The sequence below is a fragment of the Amphiura filiformis genome, chromosome 18, assembly GCF_039555335.1.
Source record: "Amphiura filiformis chromosome 18, Afil_fr2py, whole genome shotgun sequence".
NCBI classification, from domain to species: domain Eukaryota; kingdom Metazoa; phylum Echinodermata; class Ophiuroidea; order Amphilepidida; family Amphiuridae; genus Amphiura; species Amphiura filiformis.
The window spans coordinates 48,536,484-48,564,058 of NC_092645.1; the positions used below are offsets into that span (position 1 = coordinate 48,536,484).

Genomic DNA, 27,575 nt, shown 5'->3' on the forward strand with positions numbered 1-27,575 from the left:
CTCATTGATTTATAATTGAATGCATAGCTCTTTTGATGATCATGATGATAAGTTTATACCTAATTCACAAGGCACATATCTTACAAATGTATTTATTATCCTTCTATAATTTTGCTTATCATATATTATATAATACTAACTTTTGTTAACACGCTCTGCGTTCAGTGGCATCCTCATCATTTCACCATATTATACGATGTTTGTAAAAGCTTTTTTATTTTGTATAATTATTTGTATGGATATGGATGGAATTTGATGAAATAAAACTGAACTGAACTGAACTGGTACACGACTAATGTGATAAAAGAAAGTTGAATCAACTTTTATATTGTTTTATGAAACGAAAGTATATAACAAAGAGACAGAAAGTATGATAATAATATAATATACGATTTAATGATTACAAATACTATAATATAATATTACGATTTAATGATTGATGTTTAAGTTATTCCACTCTATTTGTGACGTTTATTTCACACTGATATACGATTGATGAGATAAAAAAACACTTTATTATATTTTTTATGAAACGAAAGTATATAACACCGAGACAGAAAATATAAATAAACAATCGCAAACTATTTATTTGCTATCAGCCTTTAAAGTAAAAACAAAAATAATAATAATAATAAATAACGTAATACACATTTGACCAAAAATTGTGTAATATGTGAAAATATAAAAAAAGAACGCTATAATTCTTCCATTTGCCAATAATGTAAATAATGATAATTTAATTAATATGATACATTATTAAAAGCAGTTTGGGTGATCATATTATGGTGCTATTATGTAGTAAATGTTACAACTGCGCGTTCTGTATAAAGATTAAATATTACCCTTAATTCAATTCAATTTAATTTAATTCTGCAATAAGCAAAGCTTCCATTTACCACCAATTATTATATATAAATTATTCTCTAAATGATACGTCCTTACAATCTAGGTTTCATACTGGTGAATAAATAATTTCCTTCAAAATCGTGGAAGATTAAACGATAATTGTAGAGACATTAGGGGACACTTTGATCAAACGTTGTTGTGTCCCACCGATACACCACGATTAGAGTCAGAGTGTGCTTTCAATAGTTGGGACACTTTCATTGGTAAAGTCCTAAATCACGTATGCAAATCGGATTGATCAATGAGCTATTCCAGTTGTATCCATACCCCTATGGAAGACATGACCTTAATTTCCCACACATGGCGTGTAGATTTAAAATGGAGTCATCCATTCAGGTAACTCTCCCACACTCCCTGTGTGGAAGATTAAGGTCCTATCTTCCATAGAGTGTGTATGAATTTTAACTGGAATGGCGCAATGTAGCGTTCATTTTTTTTTTCATCTTCAATATCACAGTTCATTAATTATAGGTTAATAAATAAATATCACTTGTTGCGAGTGAAATTGTACCAAATAATGCACGCGCACTGAGATGTTGATGCGTCTCAGCCAAGTAGGGGTGCATTAGACACATTAACATCTCAGTACAAGTGCATTATTTGGTAAAACTTCTAGAGTAACACGTGATACGCATTTATTAACCTATATCATACACAAGAAAAATTCCTTAATTGTGCTATTTTTATAACAAAATTGTCAATGAAAATCCTGTATGTAGAACCCTCAAGAGAACATGGTTCTTCCAAGTCCAAATGCATGATATGCTTTGTTAATTATTAACATTATTTCCCGTGTGTATTCAATCACCAAATGAAGCGTGTATTTATCCCAAGTCTGTCTTGATACCAGTTTTGTTGATTGGTTTTGATTTACTTGATGAGAGCGATAAGCAGCTTACGGAAGTCTCCGCTAACTTCACTCTTAACAGCGTCCACCAATGTCCTCTTGTACTTGTGCATGTAGGCAGATTTGATCAACTCCAAATCCCACTGTCACGCAATAAAAAAGATTACGTCAACACAATATTATACATTGGATAATGAGTACAGTAATGCGTGTCAAAATCAGAATTTAATTTCAATCTTAAACAATAGGAATAAGCTATCCGATAGAAAAGCTGTTGGAAGGATACCGACACCGATTTACAACCGGATGCTATTGCCTCACAAGCTAAACTGCTCAAATAAAGAAAGTCCGCAGTCATGTAACCTGTCCTTCACCAAAACTTGATCATGTTATGACAATTTAATTGATACGGTCGTTTGCAGAATCTTGTTAGCTGCAATTTGATACCAAATTTGCTACCGAAAACTCTAAATTCACAGAGATTGACACCAGTATATGAAATTTAGTGCATTTTCAAAAGTTGCAAATTAAAAACGGACCACGCGGACCTGTAGAGGTGATGAGCAGAGCGCGACCATTGACATAGCCCGAAACAACTGCTAAGTCATATCGATCGTATCATGCCCTAGTATTCATCAGTAAGGTACTGTAGCAATCCATGCGGTTTGAATTAACAATTGAATAAAGCGCGCACGTGGGATAGTCGACAGGGGCCCATCGTGGGCAAGCAAGCTTGACCAAAATTACCACACTAAGCAATTTCGACCGCGTGCATAGTGTTGATTTGCAACTTTTAAAAATGCACCAAATGCCATAAACTGGTATCAATCTGTCTCACCTTTGAGTGTTTGGTAGCAAATTTGGTATCAAATTTGAGCTAACAAGATTCAGCAAACGACCGTATCAATTAAATTGTCATTACAAGATCAGGTTTTGGTGTAGGACAGGTTACATGACTGCGGACTTTCTTTATTTGAGCAGTTTATATGGATTGTGGTAACAGTGGTGCTGGAGAAACTTTGTAGTCGCCTACTCCGCAGCCGATTGAAATGTGAGCAACTATACCTACAAGTTATGCATATTAATTTGAACTTTGATGTTACTCACTTGTCTACATTTGACGGAGGCATGATCACCAATCAAGTGTCATATCAGATCACGTGACATGATCTGATCCAATCAGACCAAAGTCTGTCATTTCTAATAATTGAATTATTACCATTGTCGTATTATTGCCCATCGGGTAAGCTTACTACTATAGTTGAAACACATACATCCCTATATACTTGGCCGCACAGTTATGAACCTTTGCAAAGTCCATTTTCTAAAATTAATATAGTTTGGCTCCTATGTTTGCCTGTTTCATTATTGCCGAATTTGATCTGATTACATCAGACATTTCATGTGATCAAGTAACATCCGTCAACATGGTCACAGGATGCGAATGGTAACGGAGTGAGTAATAATGTGTAGACACAATCTGTCCTCATCAAATTTCTATAAATCTACGAAATGCACTTAATTGAAAAGGGTCGTTTATATAATTTCGTATGTTGCATACAATACTAGCGCTATTGGTCTGTATATGTCATATTTTGCCCAGGATTTGTTGGCGAGTCCTATATAAATGACCCCAAGAAGTAAGAGACAAGATAACACGCCTGTACTTTTTTATGTTCGAGTAAAAGACGGATGTTTTCGACTGATTAGTAGATTGATTTGGGGCCTACTGAATATAGAAAATACAGTCAAATATTTTGGTAAAACTGTGCAAATTTCTCTAACATTTTGAGCCGTAGTTATAGAGCACTGAAGCGTTTAGAAAATTGGTACATCGATGGGTTCACTTTTTGATTCTAAGAGGCAGCTGAACTCTCTATCTCTCTTTCTCTTCACACCTCTCTCTATCTCTATTCTTTCCCTGTGTCATGTGTGTCATATTCTCCCTTTCCCCTTCACCATTCCCTTTATCATACCTCTGATCGGGAGACAATGATCCTAATAAGACGATCTTCATCTGTGCCGACTCCTACCATCGCTTTCTGCAGCAAATCTGCGTAGAATTCGACCGGGTTGCGGAAGAAACCAACTACATAGAAAAAAAAGGCATGTCGGAGTAATCATTGTTGTTTAATTTTAAAAAATATGTTTTCATTGCCTAGTATATTAAGGCATTCATAAAAATATTACACTCTTAATAATATTTTGAATAGTTAGGGAATGCAAAACATGCACTTTCAAAAGGTTCTTGGGATATTTATGAAGATTTATCAATTTGATATTTAATCATAACTCAAGAACCACAAGTTCTTCACCAAGCCCGTTTTAAAATAACCATGTGATAGCATGCTTCGTTAAAATCACGCTTTTTCATTACCTAAATCAATATATTATTGAAAAATAACACTTTGATGTTTTGCAAACGTTTTTTCTACAAATCATAAGCTTTGAAAACTTGCTTGATTTATTCTTGTTAATGAACAATGTACGTTTTACAAAGGTGTTGATGTTTCAGCCCTCTTTACAACATAACTCAGGACCTACAGAAGTATATCTGTGATATTTGAATTTTTCTACATGCTCGCTATGAAATGATCAATACAATTGTCGCCAAAGCTCACTACCATTAGCAAGATGATGTGAACTACCGAATCGCACAAGTTTAAATGGTTGCTAATCTTAAGCAGTACGCCCATATTATTACATTAAATAATTACATAAATTATACACAGTTCCCATTGAAAATTTTTAAGATATCGGGATTTCAAAGAAGTGAAGCTGAAGACTGTTTAAAAAGGTGTCATATGAGGGATTGACAAAAATATATGAAGGGAATATTATATCAACTTCGTATTAAGTCTATATGAGTAAAGACAAGCATTTTTTCATATCATTGGCTCCACATTGTTTTGAAAACGCATTTCCGCTAAAATAAGAAAAAAAAAAAAATATACTTTAAAGTTATAACATTGAAATATGAATATTAATTAGCTAATTAGCATAATATTATGATTAGAAATAGTTATTTTACTGTCATGCCACTTGAATTATATATATGCAGCAATTTGTTCTGTTACATATATATAGATGTATTTTGGCCTGTAATTAATTTTTATTGGTTCACACTGTTTGAAAACAATAGAATACATAAGAAATATTGCATGTGTTAATATAGGAAAATGCTCATTCTGACAGTTTTTCGCGTCATCGGTTTGAAATTTTTCAATCACCCCTAACTTTTGAACACAGTGTGCGATTTGTATCAAATAAAAAGTAAAAGATAGCTCAATGTTTAAGTAATATCGTATGAGAAATTCCATTTGTTTTCGGTTTTGTTTTTTTTTTAGATTTGGGTGGGGCAAAATCTTTTTTTTAATCATCAGTGAGGCATTTTTTTCGTCTGACCAGTGAATCAAATGGTGCGCCCATAGAATGTATGAACTGGTAAGTTCATCAAAGCAACAACTTTTTAAAATTCAACATACCTATTGTTAGGTATGCATTTTCCAAATCTCCAGACATCTCGCTTTTGATTGCTTTCTCGATCGACTTCTTGGATACCTATAGAATGAAAATACCAATGCACAGGTTTCAAAACAAGTGTTTTAGTATTGTTTAAACATGACATAAATGTTTTAGACTTTTGTAGAGTGTTATTTTTACATACTGACAATATGTTTGGTTTAAATGTTTGTGTTGTTATTTTGTTTGAGATCATTACAAAGCATTACTATCAGTTATGTTTTTATACAGAATGGTTTATTGCATTACAATAAAATTTGATAGTATTATTACAACATTTTGAAAATGCTTTTTAAAAGCTGAAAATACAGCTTCAAATACATGTAGCTAATTTATATACTGTTAGTATATAAATTACAGATTCATGTAAAATGCATCATTTTGTCTGAATGTGACCGTACAGCACGAATGAGTTGTAAATGTCCTCAATTGTATTCTGAGTTACAGTGTAAAATGGGCATGAAGGTCGTATTCATAGGTACCTCAATTTGGTGCTACGTGTACCTCATTTAATGAGATATACGTAGCACCAAATTGAAATACCTATGAATATGACCTTCATGCCCATTTTACACTGTAACTCAGAATACAATTGAGGACATTTACGGCTCATTCGTGCTGTACGGTCACAAATACGCAGCTTTCGGCTGAACGACTAGCAGGCTATGTTAGGGCACGTCTACATGGTCTATGACAATGACAAAGGTACCGAAATCTGAATTTTGATGATTTTTACGATCGTCCTGATGAACAAATCACTAAATGGGCCTTTAAAGTCCTTGTTTTGATGGAATTATAGAGTTTATTAAGGGATCCAAAATGAGCGTTTATTGCGTTTCGACAGTATTTTTTATGGGACATGAGAGCACCTCAGACCTATCGAATTGCATTCTGAATACGAAGCATGTCTTTCTGATATCAAATAATTTTCATTTTTGAAAATCACAATATAATACAAATTTTATGACAAATTATAAAAATTTGATATTTTTCGAATTTTGATATATAACAGTCCTCGAAGTAAATTATATAAATCTAATGATATATTCTTAAAGTGTATGTAGCAGGAGGAAAAGCCGACGGTCAATTGAAAATTTTGACCTTTCATATTGAAGATATGGATTTTTTCCCAAAAAGACCTAATTTTTTTTGGTGTTTTGGGAAAAAATCCATATCTTCAATACGAAAGGTCAAAATTTTCAATTGATCGTCGGCTTTTCAACCCACCTACATACACTTAAAGTATAAATCATCAGATTTATAAAGTTTACTTCAAGTACTGTTAAATATCAAAACATCAATTTTAATGATTTGCCATAAAATGTGTATTAAATTGCGAATTTCAAAAATTCAAAATTATTTGATATCAGAATGACATTCTTCGTATTCAGAATGCAATTCGATATGTCTGATGTGCTCTAATGTCCCAAAATAAATACTGTCCAAACGTTCATACCCCAGCCCTTAAGTACATGAAATAACAATATATTAGGACTACTGTACCTTTTCATACTCATCAAATACCAATCTGAGATGCGCTGCACTCTTAGCGACAAGTATACGCTGGAATTCCGATTCATCTGTACCAAGCTTGCCTTCGCCGGCCTACAGAGAGAAAGATATGACACATGTGTAGATTCTAAATCGTAGACTAGACCCCTTCCTCCGTAGCAGCATTGGCATATATAGGCATATCATGATTGTGGTATTGTCGTAGTAACCATTACAATAACCAAAATAATCATAATCAAATTCGTAATCATCATCATCATCATCATCATCATCATCAGTAGCAGCATCGTCCTCAGCATCATCGTCATCAGCACCATCGTCATCATGATTGTCATCATCATCATCATCATTAACACCATCATGCATCATCATACATCATCACCATAATTTATCATCATCATCGTATTACCTTGTACAATGTCTGTGCATCAGCGGCTGCTCTCGACGCATCGGCTGGCCCTTCATCACGACCTCCCTGAGTTCAGAAACGAAACAAATAAGATATTATTGCTTGGCAGCAAATCTTTAAAGTATCAAGCGTGTTACAAACGTGTTATAAACGCGTGTTGGTTTTGGTCAAAACGTTTTAATAACATTGCCTTGTTATGCCAAAAAAGAAAAAAAAATGAAACATTGCTACACCCCCCCATAATTTCCAATAATAAACGGCATATGCCGTTATATTTGGTTCCAATGTATAGTTACAAGTTTCATCTATCCAGTGATACCAAAATAAGTACAAACATTCTCCACTACAGAGTGTCCTTGAAAGAACTGTACCGTCGTAAACTGGTATATTTGTTGGGGTATTTTAACGCATTAAACCAATCATAACCAAGCAATTAAGTTTACCGACGATACAGTTCTTTCGGGGACACCCTGTAATGTCACTATGACGTCATAATGTGAGGGCGCCCAGGCAAAGTTGGGAAATTCTGGGTATTTACAAAAGTATAGGCAAACTTGATTTTCGGCTAAAAATTCTACAAAAATGCGATTTTGACCAACCTTTCTCCTCAATGTAAACGGAAATGACTATTTCAACCTAACTAATAAGTAAAAAGTCAGTAGCTCTTGAATAAAAGATCGAAATTAAAATCAATGATTTTACTGTAGAAATCAATTATGGTGGGCTTCACCCCCCCATCTTTGGTCATCTTTGACGGCTGGTCCTACCCCCGGGTAAGGTGCTGGGGTAAAAAAAAAAGAGCGCTAAAATGAGCGCAAAGGATGGATATACGATTAGCTTAGGTCGTTTGGGTGTAATAATGCGTGCGTTTTTGTTTTGTTTTGTTTTTAATGACGGATACAAAATCTTAGGGGGTTACCTCCGCCCCCCCCCGCCCTTCGTAGTTCTGGGATTAATGGCCCGTAAAAGGTAAAGAACATACCATTTTAAATAAGGTATCTTTTCTTTGCGTTATTATGCGGGCCAACTGTAGGTCTCCTTTCTACGGTGTCTGATCTCCGCCAAACTCCCCCTTTTATAATTCATATCCCCAAATTTTTAGGTTTCCCCCTTTTTGCGAAATGCTTTCCCCTTTTTCAAATATTTCCCCGTTAACTTTCCCCGTTTTCAAATAGTTTCCCCCTTTTCGACTTACCCCTTTTCAAATAGTTTCCCCCTTTTCGACTTTCCCCTTTTCAAATAGTTTCCCCTTTTCGACTTACCCCTTTTCAAATAGTTTCCCCTTTTTCGACTTACCCCCTTTTCAAATAGTTTCTTTCCCCTTTTCATATAGTTTCCCCCTTTTCGAATCCCCCCTTTTCAAATAGTTTCCCCCTTTTTTAATTTCCCCCTTTTCAAATAGTTTCCCCGTTTTCGAATTACCCCTTTACAAATAATACCCTTTTTATTTTCACCCATTTTGTAAATAGTTCCCCTTTTGACAAATAATCCCTTTTAACTTTCCTCCGCTTTTCACAAATAGGTTCCCATTTTAAATAGTTTCTCCCTTTTTAAATAATACTCCCTTTTTTTTAGGTTTCCCCCTTTTTGCGAAATGCTTTCCACCTTTTTCAAATATTTCCCCCGTTAACTTTCCCCGTTTTCAAATAGTTTCCCCCTTTTCGACTTACCCCCTTTTCAAATAGTTTCCCCCGAAATCTACAACACCTGCGTGTGAGGGTAAGTCCATGTCTTTCATAGGGGGGTCAATCAACGTACCTGGGAAATACCGATAAGGATGCGTTTAAAGTTGCCACTCGTTTCATCCTTCAAATCTTTCTCCAAGTCATGCTTAAATTCTGCAGATTCAAACGAATGCAAAGTAAAATTCAAATTTAAAATTAAGAGTTATTTTTAATGCATTTTCTTTCTGAAGAGGCTTAATGACAATAAATAATCAGGGGAAGTTTAATGTCTAAACAAATTTTGACTACTTTTTTCAAAACCTTTCTTCAAAATCAACAACTCTTCGGTTAAAAAACGACTGTTTTTAATTGCATAGACAAAAAATCGGTGTGGGTCGGGCTTGTAGAATAAGGTTTTGCTTTATAAAGCAACATTAATACAATTTTATAGCGACATTAAAGCCATATTATAACATTTCTGTAAAAATAGATTAGTATTTATTTTCAATAAAATGATAGCTTTTACTGTCTCTGTCAGATATGTCCCCTTTTAATTGTGAGCCGAACAAGTGAGGTTAAAGCATAGACAATTGGAATTTCTACTAGCGCCCCGTATGTTACTCCCGCGGTTGTAATACGGTACGATCCTCGGTGTGCGCGTGTGTGTGTATCCCGCACGCCGTGTACGTACTGTGCATACGTGTTCGACTAATATTTCCATCGTAACAATAAAACACCGGTTCCATCGTTTTATTCAAAATCTCGGATTTTGACCAAACTACAGCACCTAAAGTCTTGATTTTTTCAGAGTATCTTTATTGACTAAAGTACATTACAATCGTGTAAAAACCAGAATTAAAAAAAAATTGAGGGCGTTCTCCTCAGCAAATATGGCTTTAATATCAAAAAATTTTAATTAACCACATTTTTTTCGCTAACTTTCCAAGATGCCAACAGTAAAATATCATGACAAATAATTATGTTGTTGACGCAATATAATAAATATGGGATGGTAGTTCTAATAATTAAAATGTAAGCGGAAAAGTCGACTTACCTTTCTTGTAACGGTCCCTAATCATATGAATTTGCTGCAAAATAACAACAAAACGACGCCATTATAATTATTCTATAGTCCTTTACATATTATATCGTAAATGCAATATGAAAATAAATTCTGACCATTTTAATTCAATGAATTAACACAGTTTGCGCACCGTGCATTCGCATCTTCCTCGATTGATTAATGCATTTTGAACGTGGGTGTATATTGTTAAAAATTTTCGACATTTTTCGTATTATTTTGTTTCTTATAAAAAAATTGCAGAAATTCCTTGTTGTATATGAAATAGGTTGGTAAATGTCACTTTTTGCCCGAACAATTAGACACAATAATGCACTTGCGCTGAATATTGATGAATCCAATGTACTCCCCTGTTATCTTTCTTTGTTCCTTTCTTTCTTTCTTTCTTTCTTTCTTTCTGATAATGTAATTATCTAAAATTCTTGCATCCTGATATTCTTAGCATTCTGAGTATTTTTAACAAGTGGTATATGAGGATACTTCTGGAAATCAGGAAATGCTCTAAGCATGTTTTCAATATATTAATTATTGAGTAGGGCAAAGTACACCGATCAATATGTTTTTTGTTTGAAGCAAATCAGACATACGGTTTTCAAAATACATCAGTTTATATTTCTTTGTATCTTACTGTTTTTATCAATAATCATTGTAGTTAGTGAGCGAAAATGACTGTAAAGGCTCATTAATATGTAATTTTTGCCAGTATTTGCTAAAAATCCATGCATAGATGTTAAGAGTACTTTTATTTTGCATATTTTTGCCTTGAAACTTGGTCAAAATGTTTCTAATAAATATTGTGTTCTAATGTATTATATACTGAAGCCGCCCTCTAATTTGCATACTTGCATAATTAATGAGCTAATTTGCATAACTGTTAATTAATTATGCAAATATGCAAATTAGAGGGCGACTTCACTATATAATACATTTAATTAGAAACACTTTGACCATGTTTCAAAGCAAAATTCTGAAAAATAAAAGTACCCTGAACATTAATGCATGGATTTTTAGCAAAATATTGGCAAAAATTGCAAAATTATTAATGAGTTTTTCAGTCATTTTAGCTCATTAACTTTATTGATTATTGATAAAAACAATAAGATACAAAGACAATATAAATTGATATATTTTGAAAACGGTATGTCCGATTTACCCCAAACAAAAGGCATGATGGTAAGTGTGCTTTGCTCTACTCAATTAATCTGTTTAAAACATGCTTAGAGCACTTCCATAATGCCTCAAATACCACCTTAAACAAAATGGCTTAACAGGTTTCAGCGCACAAAATGATAAAATGAATTCACAAAAATTGGAAATGGGTGCGGGTATACCAGTCACGTCACTGTACCTTGTTATTCCGCGTGCAAAGAACCTCGATGATCGCAGATTCATCTGTACCTAGTCCCTATGGAATGAAAATTGCAAAATATTAAATTATTCTCAATAAGTCTGCTTTAATGAGATAACAATAAACGTGTACAAATCTGATTGTTTTGACGAATTATAGAAAAATACGTTCTTTCAACTGATAAGGTGACATGTAATTGTTTTATATGTCCCAAAATGAGTTTGATTTTTGAGAAAAATTAGATGAAATTGAGAGACTCCGAAAGCTCTCAATTTAACCAGTACAGCGAGACTTGGAAGTCTATAGAAAAATGCAACCCTGCAACTAATTTTACATCCGAGATTATATCTTCAAAAGTTGTTTTATCAAATTAACATTGTTTTTGCATAAGAGAGCTAAAAGATGGGACTTTATCACCCTCATTGCACATTCGTTGGGCCAGCTTTTTCTGAGAAATAATGTATTACCAGGCAAATACCTACCTTCATTGCTTTCTTAAGACATTTTGCATCATAAAGTTCTGGTGGTGACATTAAGGCAAGAATCGCATCCTCAAAATGACCACTCAATTCACTCTTCAAATCGGAAATCAGGTCCTGAAAAAAATGGAAATTTGACATGAAGGTGTGTTGGAGCTGTTCCTGAGCTAGCGGTGTTTGTGCTCAGATTTTGAGAAAAATTAAGCACATGTTCGCTGTGTGTATGGGTTCAATATGTGAGATCCCAAGGTTCATTGTAATGGGTTTTATCTGCCTCCCATGTGCATTATTTTCCCTGGGTGAAGAAATCGCAAAAACTTTCGTTTTGATCTTTTTTTGTCATTACTCAATAACCGCAATGCATATGGAAATATAATGTGACCAGTGGCGGCCATGACTCATTTAATAAGATAAAAGTATTACCCTGCAGAAACAAACTGTAGGCCTATTAGAAAATATTATGGCCTGAAGGCCCCGTCCTTTCTTTACCATAATACAGCATAGCATAATATGTTACAAAAATTCATGTTTAAAAAAGTTTGACCGAAATTCCTTGCAATAAAGTTAAATTGTGCATAAGATTTATTTCGATATTGGTCCCGTTTCTATAATTATACTTTCTCAAATGAACTAATTAAAAGTAATTATTAAATCTCACATATTGATTGATTGATTGGTTGATTGATTGATTGATTGATTGATCATATCATTTTTTTTCATTTAGTTTTGAGGGCCCGATGTTGAAAATAAGATATGCATCCAGGTGAATGATATGGAAGGTTTGACATGACTCTTAAATGTGACCGTTCACGGCGAATGAGCCGTAAATTCCTCCCCGGTCAATTTTGTTTTATTTCGTGTTTAAAAATAAACATCATAAACTTAAAAATGGTATATCATTTGACTTCAAACGATATCCAGAAACGGGGTTATGGTTTGTTAAACTTTGCTCCTTCAACAAAATTATAGCTTTTTACGTTTTTACATGTGTCTCTTTTTCCACATTGCTGGCAATAAATATCAAACAGTCATAATTGGCGGTCATTTCAAATCATCCCCAAGTCAACGAGGTTTAAGAAAGTTCTCTCATTGTTAATTGTTGGTTATGCATACCTGTACAAAATACAATGCCTGGTTACCCACCACTTGAACAGGGTTTAGCAAAAGCAAACAAAGACATGCAGAGCTATTAAAAGTTCTATAGCCATCTAAGGTAGAAGCTTATTATCCACTTCAACAATAGGATTATTGATTAGTTTTTGACTATCAAAATGAGACAGATGTCGGCCAGCTTAAGTTACCGATGAATACGACCTTCGTACACATTTTACAGCGTAACTCAGAATACAATTTAGGGAATTTACGGCTCATTTGTGCTGCCGGGTCACAAATAAAGTGTGGTGCAAACCAAGCACAATAAATGTAGACACATCTGATTGTTATAAGGTATTTTTGACAGATAGACAAATTGGCTATTCCAGATGAATTCAATACAATACCTATAAAATACATGATCTTAATCTCCCACAGCACAAGGCGCTTAGATTTCAAAACTCGCCCATTTGGGTAACGGGGCCACTTTGGCCAAATGTGGCCCCCTGGTTCACCAATATTTGGAGTAAACCATGGGCCACATTGGATAAACCATGTGCTACCTAAGGTATCCCCATTGAGTCAACCATTCAGGTAACCCCATTTGAAATTCACACATGTGGAAGATAATAGTCAAGTCTTCCAATAAGGGTGTATGAATTTCAACTGGAATAGGCCAATCTTACCCGTCCATATGCCGTTTTAAACTGAAGGATGAGTTGTTGTCTCTGAGCGTTGGAACGAGCTGCAAGAACGTCGATAATCGCCTTCTCGTCCGTTCCTGAAACGAAGATTAAAAGTCGAAGCTTTACAATATAATTATAATGACCATAACTTTTTCACGGCTCCTTTTAAATTATATTTAGAGGCTATGCAATAATTATGAGCCCTGGTGAAGGTGAAATTGTGTGTGGGGGTGGGGGGGGGCAAGAATTTGTTGCCCAGCCGAAGGGGGGAGATCACGTTTCGAAGACCTTGATCAGTACTGTAGTTCTAATACTTGCGCACAAACTTGAAACCAAAGGAATACGTTATAATTAATATATATTTGTTAAGCCTAAATTGTCCACTGTAATTTTCATGAACAAATCAGGTTAACAACATACATCTACAATCCCGTTCATAAGTAGTTAGAACACTTGTGTTAAAGTAGGACTGTTTGAAACACCATATTTCTGTTATACTTGACATATATAATAAAATGTCGCATTCTTCGGTGTGAAGTCTGAACCCTTCCCTAATACTACAGCCCTCCCATTCCCTCACCAATCAATGTTTGATATTTCTAGGGGTGCATGCCCAAAAAAAACAATTACCAACATTGATCGGGGGAATGAGGCCCATATTTGAAGTACCCATGTTAATATGGTTAAAGTGTTCTATAACAATAATTATGACTGGGATTATAAGTGTATTATGTTATCATATCACTATAATGCACATATCAACTGCAACACCAGCCCCAGGGTACCCGGGTATGTCCGGGTCGTGGGCCGGGGATTTTGATGTCAAGTCCCGGGACACACTGGGTACCCAGGGGCCGGGGTTGCAGTTGACAGGTGCATAACTGGAACTCACCCAAGCCTTTCATAGCTTTACGTAAAGCTACCGTGTCGGCATCTTTGTCAAAGCCAGCGTATGGTGTTACGGTTGGCTGTATGGAAAAAAAAATCAAATGAATGAAAAATGTATTAAACCAATTAACATTAATTACAGTTCTTATCATTTAACATGATTTTCAATATTTTTTTTTAATTTTATCAGTTTCAAATTTAAGCCATCCGAAGTAATGGTCACTTCAATTAGGTCTAATAAATAAGTTATTTAATTAACAAATTAATGAATGAATTATTAAATAAAAATAAATAAAAAATAAATAAAAAGTAAATAAATAAATAAATAAATAAATAAATAAATAAATAAATAAATAAAAGAAAGAAATTAAAAGAAACGAAAAGAAAAGAAAAGGAAAGAAAGATTAAAAGAAAGAAAGAATGAAGGAAAGAAAGAAAGAAAGAAAAAGAAAGGAAGAAAGAAAGAAAGAAAGAAAGAAAGAAAGAAAGAAAGAAAGAAAGAAAGAAAGAAAGAAAGAAAGAAAGAAAGAAAGAAAGAAAAAAAAGAAAGAAAGGAAACAAGAAAGAAAGAAAGAAAGAAAGAAAGAAAGAAAGAAAGAAAGAAAGAAAGAAAGAAAGAAAGAAAGAAAGAAAGAAAGAAAAAAAAGAAAAGAAAAGAAAAGAAAGAACGAAAGAAAGAAAAGAAGAAAGAAAGAAAGAAAGAAAGAAAGAAAGAAAGAAAGAAAGAAAGGAAGAATGAAAGAAAGAAAGAGAAATAAAAAAAAAAGAAAAGAAAAGAAAAGAAATAAAAAAAAAAAAAAAAAAGAAATGAAAAGAAAAGAAAAGAAAAGAAAAGAAAAGAAAAGAAAAGAAAAGAAAAGAAAAGAAAAGAAAAGAAAAGAAAAGAAAAGAAAAGAAAAGAAAAGAAAGAAAATCTTGTCTTTCTTGTGAGACTCCTGTCCTGTGCAATCTGTTATTGCCTTTCAACCGAGGTTATGGCAACGTGTTGAAACAAATATATTGGAATCAAGTCATGTAGAACTTGAATTGAACAGCTTCGTTTTTTACATTACTTCCGTTTAGATATTATGTGGGCACTATATTATACCGTATAGAGCGAGTCAGGTTCGTCAACAAATCAGGAAGTTGATAACAGGATATATACTGTTTTTCGAACTGATTGTTTCCTTTTATTAAGTTATTGTCAATATTGCTTCCCTGGCAATATGGCTAATTATGATAGTACAATAATTATGTTCCGTAAACAGATCTTGAAGCTGTGAGTGAATGCATTCTTCCTCCTACATTAAAAGTGGAGTTGCAATCGAAAATTATAAATGAAATGGATATTTAAATATAAATTTGAAAGAAATTAAAGAAGCATTCCAAAGTGAGTTGACGGGTATGTGCATCAGGCGTCGCGAAGTATAGGGACCTGTCGGTAACGACAAAACGTTGTTTTAAAAAAAGGGTAATTGGGTACAAACAAAATGACAAGGGGGTCATTGGGGTTTAGTATTTAAAAAAAGAGTAATCGGGTAGAAAAATTTGAAACCTAATGGAGCAAGATACTATTTTGAAAGAAATTTAAGAAGCATTCCAAAGTGAAGTGACGGGTATGTGCCTCAGGCGTCGCGAAGTAGGGACCTGTCGGTAACGACAAAACGTTGTTTAAAAAAAGGGTAATTGGGTACAAACAAAATGAAAAGGGGGTCATTGGGGTTTAGTATTTTTTTAAAGAGTAATCGGGTAGAAAAATTTGAAACCTAATGGAGCAAGATTCTATTTTTTGTTCCAAATTTACAAAATTGACAGTTACAAATGATACCCATACGTAAAATGAGCGCAGAGTAAGATTTTAAAAGGAAGTTCCGTAATTTATTTACGGAACTTCCTTTAAAAATCTTGCTCTGCGCTCATATTACGTATCATGGGTCATGTATAATAGCGTTTGAGGGGATATGAAATTGCTACGCTTGCATGCTCGTCATAATCAAAACCGTGGCCAGGTGATGCATCGTCCACAAAAACGTTGAAATCGGTCTTTTTTTTTCTTCTTCTTTTTTTTAATACTTTTTTCGGAAAAATAACAAAAAGATTCACTTTTGGTAAAAACGCTGAAATCGTTTTGACACCTCATTTGATACGATAGCCTAGAAAACAATAAAACACCGGTCAATTTAATGTAGTGAGGTCCAGATTTGAAAGTTTACCTTACATACAATACAAAAACACTCATATATCATTACACAGATTTCCTTCCATTACACTGAATACAAAATTAATACAATTTACTGCAACTTTCAAATCTTGGGTTACAATGATTTAAATGTACGCTGTGACCAGTGGCGTAACTAGGGTTGGTAGCTCCCGGGCCAAGAAACAAAATTTGCGCCCCTACACCGCCCCCCATGGTTGTTTGATGGGATCATTTATTAGTTTTTCAAACAAAACATCATGTACAACCAAATTTTAGGTTTAACAGCTAAATGTGATATCATCCTAATGTATACAGATGCTTGTGAGTCATTCTCAACATTAATTTCCCCTCTTTTACACAATTATTCACTTTAATAGCATTTTTATAGCTTTTTCGGATATAAAATGTATCTATTAATGACAAAATTGGTGGCGCTATTTAGTTACTGGAAATTACTCTTTCAAGCTTTTAATACAAATAATTCCTTTTCTTGTTTGATGAAATATGTTTATAAAATGTCCTTGTTGCTTGTTTCACCTATTCCAGCTGTTTTAATGGCATTATTATTCACCAACCCCTTGCAAATAAAGAAATATGATTTAGGATGAATAGCGCCATCTATAGTTTGCAGTTAGTTAATAATGAAGCCAATTCTATATACATCAAACAACCGTGCCCCCCACCCCCTCCCGAGAATATCTTAGACGTAGGCAATTTTGAAACAATTGCGCGCGGAGCTCGGTTCTTTAAGTTGATTTAGTGCTGAAATGCTAAAATTTTGACTGTCATCGCTTGGAGGGGCGCAGAATCGATGCCGAATTGGTTAATTTGGCGCCCCTAAGGGTAGCGCCGGGGCACGTTGGCCCCTCTGCCCCCCCTCCCCACAGTAGTTACGCCACTGGCTGTGACGTCAATGTGTAGTCAATTGCTACAAATGAGGTGTCAAAATGTGCAGAAATATATTCTGCTTCCAACGCATTTTACGGATTTGTAATACATGGCCCGTTTTGGAATAATGGTCATTATTTAAGGGGGGTTAGTTACTTTTTTTGAGATGTTTGGATGCACGGTAGTGGTCAAGCTGGAAGCTGTGTAATTAAAGAAATTTTATATAAATATGTAATGTGCCTACTTAAGTATAGAAATGAACTACATGTATTTGAATGGGGCTTCAACTTTTTCAATATTGCGTTTTCCTTTCTTTTTTTTTTTATTTTTCTTTTCGTTTTAATAGGCCTACCTAATGGCAGTTTTAATGGCGTATCTTTCACAATTTATATAAATTATATTTGTTTCACACTTTTCTGGGGTCTACTCACTGCCACCTTTAAGTAGATAAAAGTCACTCCTGTGCAAAAATGCAACATGTAAAATATTGGCCCTCATGGTACACCGTAAATATGGGTTGAACTTAAACATGAAATGAGTCAATGAAGCTAGTAATTGCAAATATATTTGCCGAGTATTGCGGTTCTTGAGGTAAAGCCAATAGGTCAATAATATATCAAAACCAAAATATGAGACCTACCGGTATGGGAGCTGCAAGTAAGGGGGTGGGTCTTTTGGAGCTGCGAACAGTCATAATCATGATCAAGGGCTCTTGACTTTCTGGTTGAAAATCGCTTGACAAAATGAGCTATTTAGGTGAATTTAAGGTTACACGAAGAAACGTATAAAAAACGTATAAAAGAGGTATAAAGTTGTTCTCTAAAACCGCGTTTTCTATAAGCAATCAAATATCGCAGTGAGTCAGATTTTGGTGCATGGATGTATCTTTACATTATTTTTGTGTGTTTATACAACTTTTTAGAATCCGTTTGAAAATCCTTCGTTTAAATCGTTTTTACGCACCATGTTCACAAGATCAAAAACGCGTTCCATGCAGTTTTTTTCAAATGTTCGCTCCGTATAAAACCACACCGAGTGATTGTTGTCTCCTTTTTTGTATTGTACTACAAATCGACCAAAGAAATAATGTTGCCATGGGGAAGAACCAAATACAGTACCGATTAAATTTTATTAGCCCGTTTTTGGGAACAATTTTCGAGAATCTTGTACCACAAAACACTGTTATGTTACATTATCGATATCTGGATTGTGGAACGTTAATTTTGATTTCTAACTGCCTACATTATTTCTCAAATGTCTGTCGCTTACTTTACCATTTGAATTTCACTCCAAATTTGCATTCTTTTCTGCATGGCTGTTTCCATTATTAACTTACGCCCCTCTGGAACCCTTGAAAATCAATTGTATTTAACCTTAGGCCTAATTCAGTGAGGTCATTTGTTGAGTGCCCTCATCCTCCACCCGATTTTATTTTACCTGAATCCTCACATCTCGTGATACATGTAGGCCGTTACCATGGTTACAAAAATGCTAATGAGTCAATGATCGAGGCACTTAATTTTCTATTGAGCTTTTTTGCTGGGCCTATTCCCGGGGGCCTATATAACAAAACAAAAAAATACATTCAGTGACATTTTAAGGACTTATTTTAACGGCTGGTACACGCCCCAGAGCGGAATGTATGATACATGTATTTAGTAGCCCTTCTATAAGGGCCTTTATTAGCATGATTATGAGTTTATGATATGGCATTGTTTTGGATCGCCATGGTCTAAAGACCCTATAACAGGGCTAACATCATTCGTCAAATTAATTGGCCATTAGTATCAAATGATGCACGACTAAATTATTTAGGTTTCCATTCATTTATATTTGATTAACACCTTCTGATTATTTTACATGATGAGTCACAATTATCATTATGAAAATTGCAATTAACATTCTTCAACAATTTTATCAATTATACGCATTGTCAAATATTTTTATATGCATAGGTCTATAGGTTGGTTTTTTTCTTGCTATATTAATTAATCAAATTTGTTCCCATTCATTTAGGGCCTACATATTTTATTTTTTACATACATGATAATATTTTTACAAAACTTAATCTTGGCAGAAGATTATATAGTAGGACTATTTATGTTGGCTACTCTAAAAGTCTCTAAAAATGAGTTAATATTGAGTAGTGAGGGAACAGCTCAACAAATTGAGTCGATTATTACTTAAAGTTGAAATTAAGTTTTCATTAAAGGGGTTGGTAACCCACCTTTGCACAGTATTTTTATGATGAGACCTAGCCTGAGAGCACATCAGACATACCGTATTGCATTCTGGATACGAAGAATGTCCTTTTGATATCAAATAATTTTGATTTTTTTGAAATTCGCGATATATTGCCGACAATTAATTGAGAATTTTGACTTTTCGAAAAATGTACAGGCCTCAATACGAAATGTAAAAATTGTAAAATGATCGTTGGCTTTTCCTCCCAGCTACGTCCATACACGTTAGAAGTGCATATCATTAGACTTTTAAATTTTACTTCGAGTACTGTAATATGAAAAAAAAAATCGATATTTAATAATATGCCATAAAATGTGTATAATATCGCCAATTTGAAAAGTCATATCTTTTTTTTTTATATCAGAAAGAAGGACATTCGTCGTGTTCAGAATGCAATTCAATATAGGGCCTAATGGATGGCTCTAATGTCCCACCAAAATACTCTGCAAACGTTGTTACCCGATCCCTTAACTTTTGCGCTGCCCCCCCCCCCCTTTTTTTTTACTCAGGGATAGTGTGTATAATTATGCATACAAATCGAACTTGAATTGTTCCAAGTAGTTTTGAATAAATAATTATGAGTGTGTGGGATCATGTTGGAATTTTGTTATTGACATCAGAGGTCCCTACCACTCACTCGATAAGTTTATAATTTTTACCGTGAAAATAAAGTGTTGGTAATAGTTTGTAAAGTTTATACATAATGTGGTAGTGTCCATGGTGACGCCATTATTTTTCTGGGCTTGGCATTGACGTCATACCTTACGTCACTCTCGTGACTGAATGATGACCAGGTCGGGTCAGTCAAGCATGCAGAATTTCAATACTCATAACCAAAAGGTCATTCTATAGGCCTGAATGATTGTCAGAGTACAGTGTACTGTACAAGTTTTACCTTGGTTTACCTTGGCATTTCAGTCAAGCAATGTCTAAAATTAACACAACTTGCAGGGAGTGTGCACTTCTGAATAAATATTATAAACAAATTAAGCATGTTTGTAATTGTATTATGTTTCATAATTACTGTTCATAATGTGTCATAATAAAATTAACTTGCAGGATGTGTGTACTTCTGAATTTATAATAATAACAGCATTTAGGGGCTGTGCAATAATTATGAGTAACATTTCAAACGGCTCGTTAAAATCGCTTACCCCCTCTCCTCGGCCCGCCAAAAACCTTTGCCCCCACCCCTAATTTTACCCTCCCCAGGGCTCATAATTATTGCACAGCCCCTTAGGCTATGCGTAATTTTCGTATCTTTGATATTAAACATTTTGTTACACTACAGTCAGTACATACGCATCCAACTTTACACTAAATTAATTACATTTTTGGCCTATTGGGTTGAATTTATAACATACTGCAGTTTCTTTAGACTTTTATAATTAACAATTATTTAGCCTACACACTAAGGGGCTGTGCAATAATTATGAGCCCTGGGGAGGGTAAAATTGGGGGGGCAAGAATTTTTGGCGAGACGAAAGGGGGGGGCAAGCAATTTTGGCAAGCCGAGAGGGGGGCAAGCGATTTTGGCACGCATTCACGGGGCGCCTTTTAATAAAATGCTTTAAAAAGGCTTAGGAAAACGGTACGGAAACGCTTAAATATGCAAATTTTCCTGCTCGCTGCGCTCGCAACATACATCTAGACCATTTAAAGTTTGGAATTTGGGATCCCAAAAATTTGGCATGTTCAAGGGGGGGGGCAAAGAATTGTTGGCGGGCTGAGAGGGGGGGCAAGCGATTTTTGGCGGGCCAAGAGGGGGGGGGGGCAAGCGATTTTTGGCGAGCCGTTCGGAAATTTGACCCCCCCGGCAAGAAACACGATAGGCTTATAGCTACGTCATATAATAAAAATTAGAAAAAGAGCAAAAGCCACCTTTAAAATAGCTTTAAAGACCAAAATCACATTTTTCCAAATTTGAACTAAAATTACAGAATTTTCAATATTGGTACATGCATGGTATCACCACAATATTTCCACCGACTTAGAGTGCATTAGGCCTATATTCCATGTTGGTTATAACTAAAATACAATACGGAATCAAGGGGTAAAAGTGGTACAGAATAGACTCACAGAAATAGAAAAAAATATCAATCGCAGACCTGCTGCATATGCCAACAATAGTGTTTTGCTACCACGCCCCTTGGAAATGCAATAACATGCACAGATTGCGAATCTGACAATTCAATTGCAATTATATTTATCTATATATATGCAATCATTTATATATAGATTAGAAATAATATAAAACATTATACTTACACCCGGTGCAGACGCCATGGTTTCGGATGTAGTTCCTTCCTGGGAATTCCAGTAAATGAATTAAGTTTTGAGTGCAGTGGCAGTGGTGGTGGTTTGTATACAGGACCAAAGTGCGGAAATGTGTAGGTTTGTATGACCTAGCTTAATTTATACTGCAGTCGCGAGCGGCGGATGAAGCTCCAGCGACAATTTAATTATGGCCAATCATATGTGTCAAACTTTCCACGATAGGAAGAAGCGAAGTGCCTTACTGGCTGGTATCAACGCATGGATTGTATTTTATGCATGACATGGCATGGCAATGATTAGGGATTGTGTTTGTTTGATCACTGTATGATTCAACTAAGCGTGACATCAGCAATAGGAAAACAAATAATAGTAATTCAGATAGCAAAAATTCCTAAAATTATGATATTAACCGCTTGTGCAGAGGGTGCTCTACACAATAATTACACAGCCGTGACGTTAGTCACGGCTGTGTCTTTTTTCTTACAGGTTCTTTCTTCTTTCTTTCTGTCAACCATTACATTTGCTCTAGCACTCACACGCTTACATCGATTTTGACCTAACTTGGTCACAATAATCATTGACCGTGCCCCTACATGTCGTATGAAACTTGCGGGGTCAAAGGTCACGCATGGGTCACAGGGGTCAAAAACGTGATTTCAACTAAAAATGCATATTCTCCCACAACTTACGTCGGACAGCAACCCCACTTGCACACATGTATTGCTATTACCCAGTGTCTATGTGGTGTACACAGATTTGGGGTCAAAGGTCATTATGGGGTCATTTCCGGTATAAAACGAAAAACCTTCAAAAATTTTATTAGCTAAGTGAAACATAGCACAGTAACGGTATGTTCACATATGATCTGCAGTCACCCAATGTATATGTGGTATTTTTTTTTATTTGGGGTCAAAGCTCATTAAGGGGTCACTTCCGGTATAAAAAGAAATACCTTTAAAATGCATCTTCTTCCACAGATTATGTATGACAGTGACGCCTCTTGCACACATGCATTGTTATTACCCAGTGTCTATGGGGTGTACACAGATTTGGGGTCAAAGGTCATTAAGGGGTCACTTCCGGTATAAAACGAAAAACCTTCAAAAATTTTTATTAGCTAAGTAAAACATGGGACAGTAACAGTATGTTCACACATGATCTGCAGTCACTCAATGTATATGTGGTATTTTTTTATTTGGGGTCAAATCTCATTAAGGGGTCACTTCCGGTATAAAACGAAATACCTTTAAAATGCATCTTCTTCCACAGATTATGTAGGACAGTGACGCCACTTGCACACATGCATTGTTATTACCCAGTGTCTATGGGGTGTACACAGATTTGGGGTCAAAGGTCATTAAGGGGTCACTTCCGGTATAAAACGAAAAACCTTCAAAAATTTTTATTAGCTAAGTAAAACATGGGACAGTAACAGTATGTTCACACATGATCTGCAGTCACTCAATGTATATGTGGTATTTTTTTATTTGGGGTCAAATCTCATTAAGGGTCACTTCCGGTATAAAACGAAATACCTTTAAAATGCATCTTCTTCCACAGATTATGTAGGACAGTGACGCCACTTGCACACATGCATTGTTATTACCCAGTTTCTATGGGGTGTACACAGATTTGGGGTCAAAGGTCATTAAGGGGTCACTTCCGGTATAAAACGAAAAACCTTCAAAAAATTTTATTTGCTAAGAAAAACATAGGACAGTGACGGTATGTTCACACATGAATTGTTGTTACCCAATTCATATGTGGTATTTTTGTTTGGGGTCAAATGTCATTAAGGGGTCACTTCCGGTCTGAGACGAAAAACCTTCAAAATGCCCCTTCTGCCACAAGTAACATAGCAAAGTGGTGCCACGTGCACCCATGCATTGACATTAGCCAATGTCTATTGGCGTTTTCATATATTTTGGGGTCAAAGGTCATTTAAGGGGCCACAACACGGCTGTGTTCGTGGTCTTAGACCACAGCTAAGTCTAGTTGTATTTGTTTTTCTTAGCTTGTCATTTGGTTTGAAAGCCCTGTGGCTTAAAGTTCTTCATATGATATGCTTTAAAAAGTGCTGGGTTATAAAAAATATAAAAAATATTTTTAATAGGCCCTACATTAAACATTTAAAAAGAAGAAGAGGGAAAAAAAGACAACCCAATGTTTATAATATTGTTGACAAAGTTTACTTTACTGTAATTCAGGAATTGATAAACAATAATAATATGTACATGTTTAAATAAAATTATTTGAAAACGCCTGGCGACATTTGATAATATTCTAGAACACTCTTATAACATTTTATAGGCATATTATAACCTAACATTAATCATGTTAATATTTTTAAGTTTGTATTAATCATAGCTCTTAGGGCTGTGCAATAATTATGAGCCCTGGGGGTAAAATTGGGGGGCAAGACATTTTTGGCAAGCCGAGAGGGGGGCAAGCGATTTTTGGCACGCATTCATGGGGCGCCTTTTTAATAAAACGCTCTAAAAAGGCTTAGGAAAACAGTACGAAAACGCTTAAATATGCAAATTTTCCTGCTCGCTGCGCTCGCAACATACATCTATAGACCATTTAAGGTTTGCAATTTGGGATCCCAAAAATTTGGCATATTCAAGGGGGGCAAAGAATTTTGTGGCGGGCCGAGAGGGGGGAGGGGCAAGCGATTTTTGGCCGCCGGGCCGAGAGGGGGGAGGCAAGCGATTTTGGCGAGCCGTTTGAAATGTTACCCCCCAGGGGGGCTCATAATTATTGCACAGCCCCTTAAATGTTTCGTTTCAAATACTTGGCATCACTTGATAAAAACGTCCGAAACGTCGTTTGTTTATATTAGGCTACACCATATTATTGTGTGTTTTATACAACAAACTGGTACTGTTTTTACACAGCCGTGACGTTAGTCACGGCTGTGTCTTTTTTCTTACAGGTTCTTTCTTACCTAGCCGGGACACCGGCTAGGTCTTGTGATGCTATCGGATCTTTACCTAGCCGGGACACCGGCTAGGTCTTGTGATGCTATCGGATCTTTCTTCTTTCTTCTTCTGCTTCTTTCTTCTGGCAACAAATTTCAAAATGCTTCTTCTCTTACATGTTACATCCTACAATGACGTCACTTGCACATATGCATCGGCTATATCCAGTGTCTATAGGATATTCACAAATTTGGGGTCAAAGGTCATTAAGGGGTCATTTCCGGTATAAAACCAAATATCTTCAAAATGCTTCTTCTCCTACATGTTACATCATATAATGACGTCACTTGCACATATGCATCGGCTATATCCAGTGCCTATAAATTATTCACAGAATTTGGGTCAAAGGTCATTAAGGGGTCATTTCCGGTCTGAAAGCTAAAAATATTCAAAAAATCACTGTCTTTACAAATTACATAGCAGAGTGTTGTCATAAGCACACATGCATTGCTACCAACCAGGGTCTTTGGGGTGTCTACAGTTTTGGGGTCAAAGGTCATTAAGGGGTCTCTACCGGGCAAAAACCAAAAATCATCAAATATATGTTAATTTTTTTATATCTCAAAACGTAACCAGACCAGAGTGATATAAATTTCATATATGTATTAGTGATACCCGATGTATGCACGGTATTTTTATTTTTTGGTCAAAGGTCATTTAGACGTCATTTCCGGTTTTAAGCTAAATAACTTCAAGAATTTTTATCTCCATAACTAAGCATAGTAGATTTTTTATTTTTATTCTGTAACAATGCATTTTCTCGGTGTATACGAGGTTTTTTTTTATATTGGGGTCAAAGGTCATTAAGGAGGTCAAAACGTCAAATTTGCAACTGAATGTTTAAAGTTAGGGAAAAGTAGCTGTATCTCAGCCTATGGAAGACGGATAAAGCCCCTACATGCTACAGTGATGCACCATTAATGGTGTGAGATGTCCATAATAGCCGGTCAAAGGTCAAACTTTAAGTTAAGACTGGCATTTCCGGCCCCGGCTAGGTCCAGATCTGTAACCAGATCTAGTTCTTCTTTCTTTCTGGCAACACGTGCGTGACTTGCCACGTTTCGCCCTAGCTCTGTTATGCTTTGACAGTTTTTGACCATACTTGGTCACAAACACCACTGACCATGTCCCCACATGTGACATGACATTGAACTCCATTTGACCTTTGACCTGCTCACAATGGCAAAAATGTGATTTTACTCTAAAATGCTTCTTCTTCCACAAATAACATGTGATGGTGACATGCTTAGGTCATGTGACTTGACTTTGGTCGGTGTCTATAATTTATTCACAGAATTTGGGTCAAAGGTCATTAAGGGGTCATTTCCGGTCTGAGAGCTAAAAATATTCAAAAATCACTGTTTTTACAAATTACATAGCAGAGTGCTGTCATTAGCACACATGCATTGCTACTAACCAGGGTCTTTGGGGTGTCTACAGTTTTGGGGTCAAAGGTCATTAAGGGGTCGCTTCCGTTCAAAACCCAAAAATCATCAAATATGTTCATTTTTTTATATCTCAAAACGTAACCAGACCAGAGTGACATAAACTTCATATATGCATTAGTGTTACCCGATGTATGCACAGTATTTTTATTTTTTTGGTCAAAGGTCATTTAGACGTCATTTCCGGTTTTAAGCTAAATAACTTCAAGAATTTTTATCTCCATAACTAAACATAGTAGATTTTTTAAATTTAAACTGTAACAATGCATTTTCTCGGTGTAAATGAGGTTTTTTTTTATGTTGGGGTCAAAGGTCATTAAGGAGGTCAAAACGTCAAATTTGCAAAAAAAAATGTTTAAAATTACGGAAAAGTAGCTGTATCTCAGCATATGGAAGACGGATAAAGCCCCTACATGCTACAGTGATGCACCATTAATGGTGTGAGATGCCCATAATAGCCGGTCAAAGGTCAAACTTTAAGTTAAGACTGGCATTTCCGGCTCCGGCTAGGTCCAGATCTGTAACCAGATCTAGTTCTTTCTTTCTTTCTTTACACAGCCGTGACGTTAGTCACGGCTGTGTCTTTTTTCTTACAGGTTCTTCTTCTTCTTTCTTCTTTCTTTCTGTCAACCATTACATTTGCTCTAGCACTCAAACGCTTACATCGATTTTGACCTAACTTGGTCACAATGATCATTGACCGTGCCCCTACATGTCACATGAAACTTGTGGGGTCAAAGGTCATGCAGGGTCACAGGGTAAAAACGTGATTTCAACTAAAATGCATCTTCTCCCACAACTTACGTTGGACAGTGACCCCACTTGCACACATGCATTGTTATTACCCAGTGTCTATGTGGTGTACACAGATTTGGGGTCAAAGGTCATTAAGGGGTCACTTCCGGTATAAAACGAAAAACCTTCACACATTTTTATTAGCTAAGTAAAACATAGCACAGTAACGGTATGTTCACATATGATCTGCAGTCACCCAATGTATATGTGGTATTTTTTTATTTGGGGTCAAAGCTCATTAAGGGGTCACTTCCGGTATAAAAAGAAATACCTTTAAAATGCATCTTCTTCCCCAAATAATGTAGGACAGAGACACCACTTGCACACATGCA

At 35.5% G+C, this 27,575-nt stretch overlaps 1 protein-coding gene across 1 annotated transcript; it reads right to left on the reverse strand.

The window, feature by feature from the left end:
* Positions 1-369: 369 nt before the first annotated feature.
* On the reverse strand, positions 370-22,163 carry LOC140138758 (annexin A11-like). The gene is made up of 12 exons (XM_072160524.1): positions 22,014-22,163; positions 14,439-14,514; positions 13,547-13,641; positions 11,772-11,885; positions 11,290-11,346; positions 9,915-9,948; positions 8,955-9,034; positions 7,197-7,262; positions 6,779-6,880; positions 5,239-5,314; positions 3,730-3,842; positions 370-1,896 (listed from the first exon to the last, which is right to left on the reverse strand). The coding sequence occupies exons 1-12, from the start codon at positions 22,029-22,031 to the stop codon at positions 1,777-1,779; spliced, it is 951 nt and encodes a 316-aa protein (XP_072016625.1). The 5' UTR covers positions 22,032-22,163; the 3' UTR covers positions 370-1,776.
* Positions 22,164-27,575: the final 5,412 nt, after the last annotated feature.